The 12,818-nt window shown below is 46.4% G+C and overlaps 1 protein-coding gene across 50 annotated transcripts in view; it reads right to left on the bottom strand.

The window, feature by feature from the left end:
• Positions 1-12,818, bottom strand: part of TCF4 (transcription factor 4) — a 237,220-nt gene that overhangs the window by 23,819 nt on the left and 200,583 nt on the right. For 29 of the 50 annotated variants that reach the window (XM_074571006.1, XM_074571019.1, XM_074571007.1 and 26 more), the window contains 3 exons: positions 10,854-10,986; positions 2,160-2,227; positions 780-858 (listed from right to left, as the gene is read on the bottom strand). In XM_074571006.1, the coding sequence (XP_074427107.1) occupies positions 780-858; positions 2,160-2,227; positions 10,854-10,986 (280 nt within the window). The remainder of the gene's footprint in view (positions 1-779; positions 859-2,159; positions 2,228-10,853; positions 10,987-12,818) is intronic. The other 21 variants (XM_074571018.1, XM_074571038.1, XM_074571017.1 and 18 more) reach the window with 1 other exon arrangement.

The raw sequence follows: 12,818 nt of genomic DNA, 5'->3' as shown, positions 1-12,818 counted from the left end.
GTGTTTGGTTACTTGTGATTTAGACCTCGGCTCAAAGAGGGGACGGGAAGCCAAGAGGCCTTCTCCAAGGCGTTAGTGGGTGCTGCGTGGGAGGAGAAGCCTAACGCTCTAGCTGGAACGTCTCAAGGTTTAAGAAATCTCAATTATATTCAGGTAAGCATTTAAAACACCTGATGCTCATGAGAACTACCCTGGGCCTCTGGATCTTTGCAGTTTAGGCTTTTATTAGTAAAGTGGGTCTAGTTAAAATTTGCGGTTATTGTAAACAAAGTTTAAAACGGATCAAGTGGATTCACAGGGGCTCAGTTTGTCCAGAGACACGCTTTATGGACCAAACAGGCTTTTGCTTCGGCCCCAGGAGGGGACGGGGCAACGTCCAAGGAGATGTACCTGGCACGGCCACCCCGGAGCAAGGCTGCTGCAAGGGCTTGGGTGTCCCTGCACGGGGACACGGCCACGGCGCGGGGACGCGCTCTGCACAGGGCAGAAATCATGCGCCGCAAGACCCCGTGGGCACCGCAGGAAGCCGCGATAAGGCTGCGTAAAAACCACCGCTTTTTCTGGAACTGCGTCTGCCTGAGAGCTGCAACGCCCTTCTCTCTGCCCTGGAAATGCAGCGTGGAGGACACCTCTCTGCTGGTCCCAGTGGGACCACGGGATCCACCTGGCGCTGCCCGCTGGATGCGCAGCTCACACCCAGTACCGCAGGAGCTCATTTAGGCATCTCCTACCAAAAATACGTTGAAACGTTCAGTAAAATAGAATTGTAACAACAATACCTGAGAGAGAAGGGGGAGAACCAACAGGAGTTGAAGGATTTGATGAAAAGCTGTTGTTGGTGTGATCTGGAGAATAGATCTTTAAAAGATGATACAGAATTAATCTAAAGCCATCACAAACTGATGCAGAAAGAAATATGGAATTCTTATGCATTCAGTTCATTTAAATGAAAGCAGGACAGGTTAAAAAGCCTCTTATTCAAATATTAATATTTTTATAAAGACAAAACTGTATTAGATGCAGGAAGCTAGACAACAGACCCCTTTTGATGGGAACAGACACTAGCCAATTAAGCGATGGTTTCTGATTGTCACACGGATCTGCTACGGTAGATATACACATTTTCATTGCATAGACTACTTTACAAATGAGTGTCGTTGCACACGGCCTTAAAGCACGCCTGAAAATTGCTTTTTTGTTTTGTTTTGTTTTGTTTTTTGATTACGCTGAAATCCCTTAACGGCCAAAATAAAGCAAAGGGAGCAGAGCACGTTAAACCCTGGCACAGCGGGTAATCCGCAGCAGCAAACTCCGACTACTCCTGCGCTGCTCCGGCCAGAAAGCCCCCGCGTGCCCCGTGCCCGGGCGAGGGTGTCACCGCCCGGCGGCGTCCCCGCTCACCACCCGTGCCATTTGTCAGGGCACCACTTCAAAGTGGATTCTGTACTGTATCAGTTATTTCAGGCAAACTAGAGTCTGACTTTTCGTCTTTTTTTTTTTTTTTTTTTTTTTTCAATGAGGCATGGAAGAATATGCAAAAAAAAAAATATTAACTCTCATGAGAACTCAATGGAACCCACTCTGCCCAGAAAATAACTATACTGGTCCTTATTAAAAGTCAGCCCGTGCCAGCTGGTACCGCAGCGATAGCTGGGGCACGGCAGGGTTTCCTCCCGGAAAACTGCCGTACCCCAGCTACCCAGGTAAGAGCTGGTAACCGCTGACTTTAACAGCAACCACGGTAACTGAATAGGTGGAAACTGCCGTGAAAACTAGAAAATCTAAAGGCAAATTCAAAAGGAATCCTCTTTGCGGATGGCTCGGTAGCGCAGAAGTCATCCAGACCTCCCTCGCCCTCGGAAATGCAGTGTGTGATAGAGGAACAGACACAGCTCCTTGGCACCCAGTCAACGCGACCAGGTCAAGGCTTCCCCTCTTTCCATTTCTAGTCTGCCATAAAATTAAATCTAAAACTTTTGAAACACCATTTTGCACTGATTGTTCAATATTTCAGGTGGCAGCAACTCCCCGCGGGTGACCTCTGAGACCAGATCTCTCCCGTTTGCTCTTCATCTTCGTAACCTCCAGGCGTCCAATTCTCATTAAAGCTCACACTTTCAAAACGGTAAATGTGTATTCCAAAGTAAATATTTCCTTACAGAGGCAAGTGCTTTCCCCAGCGCATCACCAGTCTGCGAGCTGCCTGCTGCCCCACTTCCTCTGTTTGCTGAAAAACAAAAGACTCGATGTAAAAACAGACAGTAAGACATCACAGACTTCTATTCCTGGTCCACTTACTCACAATTTCATTGCATTTTAATGCTAATTACACAAAATTAATCTTTAATTACCATTAATTTGTTTACTAAGGTAGATATCAAACACATTCATGCTCCATTTTTGCAGATAAAATATAAACTTGACATGCAGTTTTTTAAAAAATTATATAGTGTATTTGATAGTACTCGGCCATATGGCTTTACTTTCTCCAAGCACAAGGCTTCTAACAGCGGAAGATGCTCAAAGATCGGGAAAATAGGCAAGCGCACCGCTAGGCAAACCCGCCCGAGCCAAAGTGCGGGGCTGGGGAAGGGCTTTTGTTTTCTCCTCTTTCACGTTGCGACCCCGCTCCCTTGTAGGCTTTTCAACGCAGGTTTTAAAGGCGTTATGAAATCCCGTACGGACTTCTCCAAAGTGTTCCTTCCGAACCTCTCACGAGCATTGAATGAAATGGGTTTCCGCCATCTCTCAGGTGACGGGATTGCACGTTTTATATAAGAAATTTAGGGCAAGAAAAATCACCACGCTCAGATGGCAGGACTGAAACTTCTCCTTTAGAGGAAAAATTGAAGGAAAGAAAAACTTGGGTGAAACATCCCACCAGTTTCAGCATCTGCATGCCCGTTTATAAACTAAAAGTGCCGCCCGTGAGGACCTTCTGCTTTCGTCCCTGAGGATCCCACGTCAGGTGGCCAGAAAAGGAGAAACCAGCCGTCAGTACCCACCCCTGAAAGCCTGGACTACTGTCCGGAACACAAGGGCTGAGGCTGGAGAGGATCCCGTACGCAGGGGGGGTTGAAGGGCTTCGGTCCCCCTGTTTCCCCCCCTCAAGTCCCTCGCCAGGCTCTGCACCATGAGGCCACGGGACCCTGCACCCAGAGGACTCCAGGAGCAAACCCAACCCTGCTCTGAGCCGGGGGCATCCCACGGGAAAAGGGCTCAGGGACCAAACTGCCCACAAAGTGCAAGCGCAGGCACCTTTTTGGTCATTAAAAAGTAATATTAAAAAGCCTCCTCCAAGTTTCACCCCAGCGCTATGCAGTTAAATATTCAGGGCATGGGAAGGAGTAGGGTTGGATCCAGGGTTGGATTTAACTCTGATTTTGCCATTGGTGTAACTACAGCCGCTAACCGCGGACTGCGTCTGGACCAGCACCCAAAGCAGACCAGCTGATCTGCCTGCGGATGTTGCAGCTCCACAGGACCAGCCGGGAAACCCGTGGTCCGAGGGATGTCCTGCCATCCCCTTCAGAGCAACCTCTCTGCTCCACCTCCTCCAGCCTTCCCACCCTGGAAGCATCTATCTCATCCACCGTCTCCAGTTACCTTTTCCTAGTCTCCATCCCTTGACCCTTCCATCCCAGCCTTCCTTGCTTAGCAGATACCGTATCTCTGCTGCCAGAGGTTATCAGTTATTGAAATATATATATTTTTTTTTTTTCTATTATACCCATCCTGCCTAAGCCCAAAATTTCTAGCAGCAGCTTCAGCAGGGTCTAGTTAGGAAAACTTAAGGCATGGCACGGAACAGCAAATTTCCTTCTATTTCTCACGTAAACATGTGCGTTGTCAAATTTAAGAAACGCAGCATCTTTACATTTAACCTGAAATACTGTTCAGCGTTCCTCCTACACCAGAATCCTCTGGAAAAGCCTCGAGGACCACATGTGTCCCAGACGCTGTTAGACAAACTTGTACCGTGCGGTTCGCAAGTACGTCTTTTCTTACTCCTTTTTTTCCCCCCTTTTCTCAGTTAAACTTTTATTATTGTATACTTGGAAATATGCTCATCTGCCAATGGCAGCTTATTTGTGATCTCAGCTTTGGAATTAGGCATCAAGACACATAAAGAAAGATATATAAAGAAACGTGAAGACAGATAGAACAGGCAGTGTCAGCTAGAGATACAACTTATCAGGGTAATTTAATGTTCTTAAATCACAACCTAAAGGTTTGCGACTTAAATAATACCAGGCAGATGTCCAGAAATTCAGTTACTTCGCTCTAAAGTGAACTGTGAATCTAAATGTAAATCATGCCTTGTTTTTTCCTTTTTCTAAGTGACTCTAACTGCATTATCCTAAAATTAAGTCCTACATTTGTCTGTCTGAAGGCTGGTTTCTCCTAATGAGATGAGCTATACTGGTCCTGCGGGAGAAGCAAACGCAGGGACCACAGTCTTGCTCCACGTGCTCTTAGAAACCTGAACGCGCTGAGCTGGGCCACGTCTTAGATTAGTTACCGCCAAGAACAAAGGAATTCTTCGGATATACTGAATATTAAACTTTTCCTGGAAGACTTTGAAGAGAAATTAATGCGGTGGGCCTGGAAAACATACAGGGAGAGCCTCAAGGATGGGCAGCAGAGAGGGAATTTCACTGGGAAAGACGTGCTTGAAGAGCAATACAGTAGAGGTTTGTGACGTGGGGAAGGCAAGCTCTCCGTCATTATTTGTTGCTCTTCCCATACAAAAACTGAAAGCCACCCATTAAAACAAACAAACAAAGGTTGTTTTTTTTCAGTAGTGTCCAGTCAGATGGGGAAACTCATTGTTTTAAGGCACGCAAAGACCAAACATATAAATAGATTTGAAAAGAACTGGACAAATTCACGAAAAAGAACATCCATCGGTGGCTACTGAACCCCAGCCGGGGATGGCCCCAAGCTGTTGGCTGCCAAACCCCAGGGAAAGCCAGAGCAGGGAGGAGCGGACCCACGGAGCTTTGGGCTGAGGCTCCTCCCCAGCACTCTTGGGTTTGGCTTCTCCGGGACAGAGGAGAAAACGGGCAAAGGAAGGTAACTATGGCACCTTCCACGTGGAAGAGCAAGATAAACATCAGTAGACAGAGATCTTCTGAAAGCGTTCATGTCACAAAAATAGCTGGGATTGCTTAAATACAACTAACCTTTTAAATGTATGTTTTTCTTTCTTACATCACTAACCATTTTACACGTGAACTTTAGCTATCATTTTGGTAAGGTAAGGGACATGACTGAAATCTGTAGGTGACTAAGAAAACCCTGTTTCTGAAGGAAGAACAGAAAAATAGAGTCTTCAGAAGAAACACAGCAAGGAGCATCTGCTGCAAGAGCCCAAAGATTTTGGGAGCAATGGGACACAACTAACATCATCCTGGCACCGGGCCCTACAGAAATAAGAGCCTGACCTCAAATGCAGGAAACGATAAGCCAGGGTATCACTGTGGAGAACGGTAAGGTACAGTGCTGCTTCACAGAGGGAAGGGCTATGGAATATAAGCAACTGTTTCTATTAATATCGCACAGTTGTTGGTCCATCCCTTCACCGCTGGCTTCAATGAAACGCTATTTAAATGTAGCCACTGACGCCCCAAAGGCTGAGCGGGGACAGGCTTAGCTGATGGCTTCGGTGTGTCCTACAGCTGCCAGGCTTAAACCATTGGGTTAGTTCCCCGAGCTCTGAAAGGCACCGCTGGGGTCCAGAACAGCACCCAGAATGGAATACAATTCCTATGAAAAGCAAGAACTATTTGGATTAGGCTGGGATGTGCATCATGAAGATGGATGGGAGTACTCAGAGCATGTCCGTGCAGAGCCCGCTCCTCCTCGCGAGCGGCCGGCAGGGAAGAAGGATTGCAGCCCAGCCCAGCTGGCATCAGATTTGTCATCCCGCACTGACGAGCGACCTGCTGAAACCTGCCGCCGGTGCTCCCGCAGCAGCTCCATCCGTCTTCCCGGTGGGGGCATTCGCAAGGTAACCTGCGAGGTCACCAAACTCCGAAGTAAGGAACTCCAAAGTAATGTGAGGGTCACCACGGCAGGGGCTCAGACGGTCTAACGCCTCGCCCTGTCACCTCTGTAAAACCTATCCTTGGGTGTTTTTCCAAAAATATGTAAAATGTAGAAGAACAGGTATTGATCCTACCTAAATAAAAGGCTTTCATCACATCCAGCAAGCGCTCCTCTACTTCCCTTCAGCTTTTGGAAGAAAACCATAAGATGTACGGGTTGAGCAAGGTGGAGGATCTTAGGCAAATATTTAACACAATTTCCATGTAAGACCAAAAAAATACTTTGAAAGAACAATTTTTAATGGCTTAAAGTAAATATTAAAAGCTTTTTCAACCCCATGAGAAATAAGGACAACGTTGGAGAGCTGGTGGGACCTGCAAACAACCAAGATACAACAGGAGAACTCAAGGAAAAAAAGGGTAACAGAAGAAACGCTAAACAGATTATTTTCATCTGCTTTGCCATGGGACAGATGATACTTTACAAGGGATTAGTCAGAAAAATTGGCTCCAACTGAAGCGTCAATGTAAAGGCTTTAAAATAAATCAATAAAAAGAAAAATAAGGAAGAGCCAAATGAAGTTTCTAAGAGCTCTCAAGAAATGCGAACACAGAATTGCCTAACTTCTAACCATAGAGTAAAACCGACTGCTTAGACCAAAAAAGAGGTAGAAAATATTAAAAACCAACACTGAAAACAAAGTTCTGTGAATTCAAAGAGCCACCAGATTTTAAATCTGACTTCTCCACTGGGAAAGATCAGAAAGAGCAATATCCAGACGGATAAATACACCATATTGCACAACCAACACCGCTTTTTTGGAGGAAAGCGTGTCTTGCAAATCTGAATTCTTTCAAAATCATGATGAGCGCATCAACGCAGAAGATCCAGCAAATATGACAGATTTGTACCCTCAGCTTTCAACAAAGCCACCTCCCAAAGGCTCTTAAAGAAATGAAACTGTCTTCAGATAACAGGGAAGCGAAGGTATTCTTGCAGATCAAGAAATGATCAAGAGAGGGACTACAAGAGCCGGAATTAATAGTTAGCTTTACAAGAGGAGTATTACCAGCAAAATCCCAGTTGTGCAGCTCTGTACTGTTCAACATACTCATACATGGCCTGCAAAAAGACATGGTATACACCGAGGTTGTGACGTTTGGCAGGATCCTGATTCAGGATAATAAAATATAATGTTATGTGTAAAGAGCAGCTCTTGTAACACTAACTCGCTGGGCCATAAATGCCATACGTACATAAAAACCACCAGGCAACAAACACGGGGCGGGGAAAAAGCCGTAAATACACACAAGCTGGCTCTCAGTTACCTAACAAGCAGCCCAGAAAGAGGAGAAAACTTAGAGTAATTAGCTGACAACCTGAGCTGACGGTTAAGCAGCAGAACCAGCCCCTCACTGCCCCCAAGAAAACCCCAGCCACGAGCAACAACCGGGCAAAGAGCAGAGACAACCCAGAAGCCCGTTACATCCCTCTGAATCCACGCCACACCTGTAGTTTGGATACAGAGCAAAGATCTGATAAGTCCATCAAGAAAGAGCATCAAGGTCAATAGAAGTGAAGTCAGAAAAAGCAGAGGGTGATTCCCTTAGGGGACAAACTCAATAAACATGGATTCTCCAGCTTGGAAAAGGGACTGCCACAGCAGGGTATGATGCAGGCTACAAAAACCCAAACAACGGGGCAGAAAGGTTTTCATCTGGGGCTCACGGCCACAGGAGAAGGAGGGAGGACCACACCGGGTCTTGAGGGAGCGGAGTCAAAATGAAAGAGGAGGAGCACCGTGTCACAGGTGTTTAACATCACTGGGCCGGGCCTCCAGGAAAGGCTGGGTCACTTCATGGAGAAGAATGAACTCAAGTTTCCCAAGGACTCAGCGCTGCATCCAGCACTGGAACAGCTGGGAAAATATCGTGTATGTTTTTCTGTTCCTCCCAAGGAAATCCTTGGAGTCTTTGCTGGATGCTGGAGACAGGACTGTTGCATAGATGAGTGCTTGGTCTGAACAAGGACAGATGTTTTCAAGTTCTTATGCAAAATACTGAACAACTTAGTGCAAGGAATACTATGAAACTCCTCCAAATCTGGAAGGCAGCGCTTATCCAAGACATTTCTGCACTGGGCTTTAACTGAATGAAGTAGCCAAATCCAGACTTCAAGAAAGGTTTCAATTAACTAATCGATGATGGACAAGGGTTTGAGGCAAGAGCAAGGGAACAGTCAATGGAACTTCCAGGAGAAGAAATTAAAACAGGTAAGTGAAGTCCATCTCCACAGAGCAGGTAGGGATCTGGGAACAGGATGGTAAAACAGCACTTGGAAAATGCCATCGCTTTGACTCGTGAGCTGTTCCCCCACTCACAAGCCTATTAATGTTCTGAAGACATCGTGAAAGACTGCAACTTTTTGATGGATTGATTCTAACTCTGTTGAAGAGCGTGTTTATTGTTAGAGTTAATCTCCTAAAACTTTCTCAGCATGTTTCTGCGAAGAGCAATTCCGCACTGGAAGGCAAAGGGACAGAATGATGAAGTACAGCCTTTTCACATCCTTCTGCTGGGATTCTGATTGTAAATCTTAGATTATTGAATAAACTTCCAGGAATCGGTATCTCAGCGAGCATCATTATATCTAGCAAAGCATCTAGTGTAACCAATAGGCTGGAGCCTTCGATGAGAGAATTCCAGCCAGACTTTTTATAGTTTAAATTCTAGTACAAACTCACGCTGTTCTGACGGAACAGTGCTCTCTGAAACAGCAGACTGGAAATTATGTTTCTATGTTAAGAAGAGTGGAAAAACTTGCACCATCTCGGTATTCACAGCTGATGATCTTCCCAAATTATGAGGAAGTGACACTGCTGGATAAAAGGCATATTCTTCTTACGCTGCGCGACAGTTCACCGCCCTCCTGTAACTGGAAGCTTAACATTCTTGTAAAATATACAGTGCGGTATTATGTGACTGCTCCGGTAATAAAATTACTGTGAAACCAGTGCCTCAAGGGGAAATGCACATAATGTTTCTCCGGGAAAAGCTGCATGTCACAGTGCATAATGTCATACAAACAACATGTCATTAGAAGTGAAAGCAGCGAGCGGGATTAATACGGGCGTCAGATGGATACGATAGACGCGCAGAGCGTATGCTGAAGGCTTAAACATCGCACCGCTTCGGACCTCGGAAAATAAAAAGCCAACGCTTGGCATCAAATTAAGCGCTGCCGATGCCATCCTACAATTCCCTCGGAAGGATTTTGTCCCCGCTGCCTTTCGGCGATGCAGGACCACCAGGGAACGCAGGTCAGCTGCCCCCGCCCCGCTCATGGGGACCGGGATGGAGGCACGTTGGCTCCCGGCCACCCAGCTCCGACGGCTTCCTCGGGAAAATCAGGGAAAAGCGAGCGCGTGCTCAGACTTCAGGGGAGGTTCCCGGGTTTAGGACTTGCATCGAGATCCAAGAAATACTTTTGCAGCCCTCGGTGCAGACACAGCTCAACAGTACCACTTGTTGAATATTTACAGCTGCTAAAAAAATCTGCATCTTTGTATTCTGATTCACACACTGGGTTTTTCAGGAGATGAATCCAGATGACAATCCGGATGCCTTTTATACATGGGAAATTCGGGTACTTTTCTGGGTGGGCCCCAGAGGCACAGTGCATTCGCACCCCTACCTCTTTACAACCCCCTGCAAGATTTTGCGTCCCTAAATGTTATCTGTAAGGGCTTCTGCCTAAGCGGTGTAAAGACGGCTGAATTAAATTTGACTCTATTAGACTTCTTTTGGGGGAAGAAGAGAGAGTGATTTTCCTACGTCACATGCGCAGAAGAGGCAGTACATTGTAAAGGAAGAACTCTCAATGGAATGGCAAGATTGAGCACAGAAATGCTATCCTGAAATGGGATACGTTTTTCTCAGACAGTGACAAATTAAGAAGAGACCGTATTTAGTTTCTTCTTTGTTCAGAGATCTTGAAAAATATGATGCCCATGTGTTAATGTTTGAACCCACCCTCCATTCTTACTGCATTAGTCCTGCTCGCAGTCATTCAATACGGAATCATGTGTGTAATCCGAAACATGTGTCCAGCGATGTGTTCCCTATTTACCAATTATTTAATTAGCTTTATTTGCTCTTTGAGATACAGGCAAAGCAATATTTTTTTATTTCCTGTATTTAAGTATGAACCGGTATTCGCCAAATATTTAAGCATCCAGAGGTATGCTCTTAATTTACAGAGTCGCTCTCAGCAACGTCAGAGGTGGCTCTCTCCCCTACAGGGACACGCTGCCATCGCCGCTTCCCCCCACCACGTGGAAACCCAGCGAAGAACTGAAGGGGCTGAACGCCGTGACCCAGAAGTATCACCTCACACGGGCACTGCAGGCCATTAAATCACTAAAGACAATAAAATCAGACTTCGAAACTGGTGGGATCAGGCACTTTGCCGGTGCAACGTCTTCCATACAAAAAAGCAACGCGCTTTGCTGTAATTGTACTTAATTCACAAAAAGAAGTAGTAGTAGGAAAACGCATGAGCGAAGGAGGCAAAGGTCAACTCTGATGTGTTTATTCTCACTAAATTCTTGCTATCTCTCTGCACCTACTGAACTGAGACGCTAGTCCTTCCACACCTACCATCAAATAACCCCCCTGCCTTGATTTCGGCTCTTTGATTTCAGCTCTCTGGCGCTAGCAGAGTGCGCTGAAGCGGATGCGAGGGGAGCCAGGAGGGAAAGGGAGCACCTCGGGCGGCAGGCGCAGCGCCCGACCTCAACTCACCCATGATACTGTCCGTCCCGTTGGCAGGGGGTGTGCAAGAGGACGCGCTGTAATGATTTGTGCCACTGCGGTGGAAGGTGGACATCGGAGGAAGACTGGAATTGATGTCTGCTGAGGAGTGTGATGGGTAGCTCTGTGGCAAAAAGGATAAAAAAAGGAAATATTTTAACTACTGCAAACACAGAAGGCAACAGGCTGCTCATATTGCCCCAGTCCTAAGTGCTGTCGTACTTCACCCAACCAAGAGAAGTAAAATATTGCCCAAAGACTAAGAGGGAAGCATATTTTTCTACCCAAATTTGACATCTTCTGGGGGAGACACGGCTTACACCTATCTGATGTGGATAAATATCCACAATGGAAGGTTCTCTACTGATGGTGGTACCGTAGAGGTACCATCTCCTTCATGAGAAGAAATTAAGAAAGAAAAGTCAGGTGATGTATCAACCAAATCCTTTTGACAGGGACAGCTATTGGCGGGGGGCAAAGCCTTCCAAGGGAAGTGGTAGAAACCCCACACTGCTTTTGACATTAAAACCAACATCTGACTACAAGACATGCACGGCTGGTACTACAAAATGGCCCATAAGGAAACACACCGGCATCCCAGGTAATCAACCGGATCAACTCTCCCTCCCACTGCAGCGCCCGTGTGAGATGCGATCGAAAATGCGATGGATCGAGTTCTCCAAACAAGCGTGGGACAAACATCTGGGCAGCACACACAAGGCTTTGGTAGCTATGTGGCCGGATCAACCCAAACCTTCCTTAGTGGGACACAGCATTGCTGTGGTCAAACGTTTTGCTGACTTCGCATTACTCTAAACCTGGCTTACATTAGAGCTATTTGTCACCGTTGAACAGCCTTTTCTTAATCGGAGTAAGACACTGTGTGCAGAGAGGTCCTAGACCATGCCCAGCTTTTACCTCTATCACAGCATTGCCCCCAGCAGAGAGAGGTCCTGCAGAAGACCTCTAGGTTATGGAGACTGATACAAAGCCTCCTCAGAAACACGGGCAGCTGGAGACACCTGGCGGTACCTGGCCCAGGATCAGGGCATCGAAGTGTCAGAGCAAGATCATCTCTGTGCCCTCTGCCTCCGTGGGTGGCTCAGAGTAAGCTGCTTAAAAACATCCTTCTCTTCATTTGTACTATTTAATTACTTTTTCAGGATTTCTTGTAATTAAGTACCAAGTAACGGAACACTTGAAAGTTATCTCCAAGAATGTAAACAACGTAGCCCAAACCTATTTTCCTTATCCATGGAAAAACGACCATCAACTCTGACTGAGGTCCAAATAACATTTTCAGGCTTTGACTCGTTACGATCCATTCCAGGAGCTCAGCCCCAAACCCAAGGGGCTGAAGTGGCACAGCCGAACGGCATTTCTCATGTGGCGGAGAGAGGAGGAAAGCAGGAGCGCTCGGGCCACCGGTCTGAACACGAGCGACTCTGTCTCCTCTGCTCAGCGGCTGCTCTGTGACACGTATCGAAGTGCTGGTTTGGGATTTTCTCCCTCAAACCGCTACGGCCAAACAGTTTAGGAAAAACCATGGGATCCGAATAGAACTTAACAGAGAACTGTTCTCTGTATTCAATGCATCTGTTTGGAGAATCACCGATATGCCTGAGAAAGTAAAAATAACAAACAACAGCTTCTCTTTCTTCCTTGTGCTACGTTCATTTTCTCTACAGGTCACTGAGAAGCTGAGGACTTTGGCAGGGAACCGAACTGAAATCACTCAAACTCTCCTCGACAAGCCGACCACTCATGGATGCTCCAGCTGACCACAAGCTGCTGACCTCTCAGCGATCCGTTCTATGACTCCATGATGCTCCACCAGAAATCATGCAAAGAGTATTTAAAGTATCATCGCCTCCCTTCTTTCCCAGTGTTACCTAAAATACAGAAGGCTCTGCCCGTCCAGATACACATAATACGTGATCAATATGAGCATCGTCG

The sequence above is a fragment of the Larus michahellis genome, chromosome Z (genome assembly GCF_964199755.1).
Source record: "Larus michahellis chromosome Z, bLarMic1.1, whole genome shotgun sequence".
Lineage (NCBI taxonomy): Eukaryota > Metazoa > Chordata > Aves > Charadriiformes > Laridae > Larus > Larus michahellis.
Note: the sequence above shows the minus strand (reverse complement) of the source record. Positions and strands in the feature narration are given on the sequence as shown.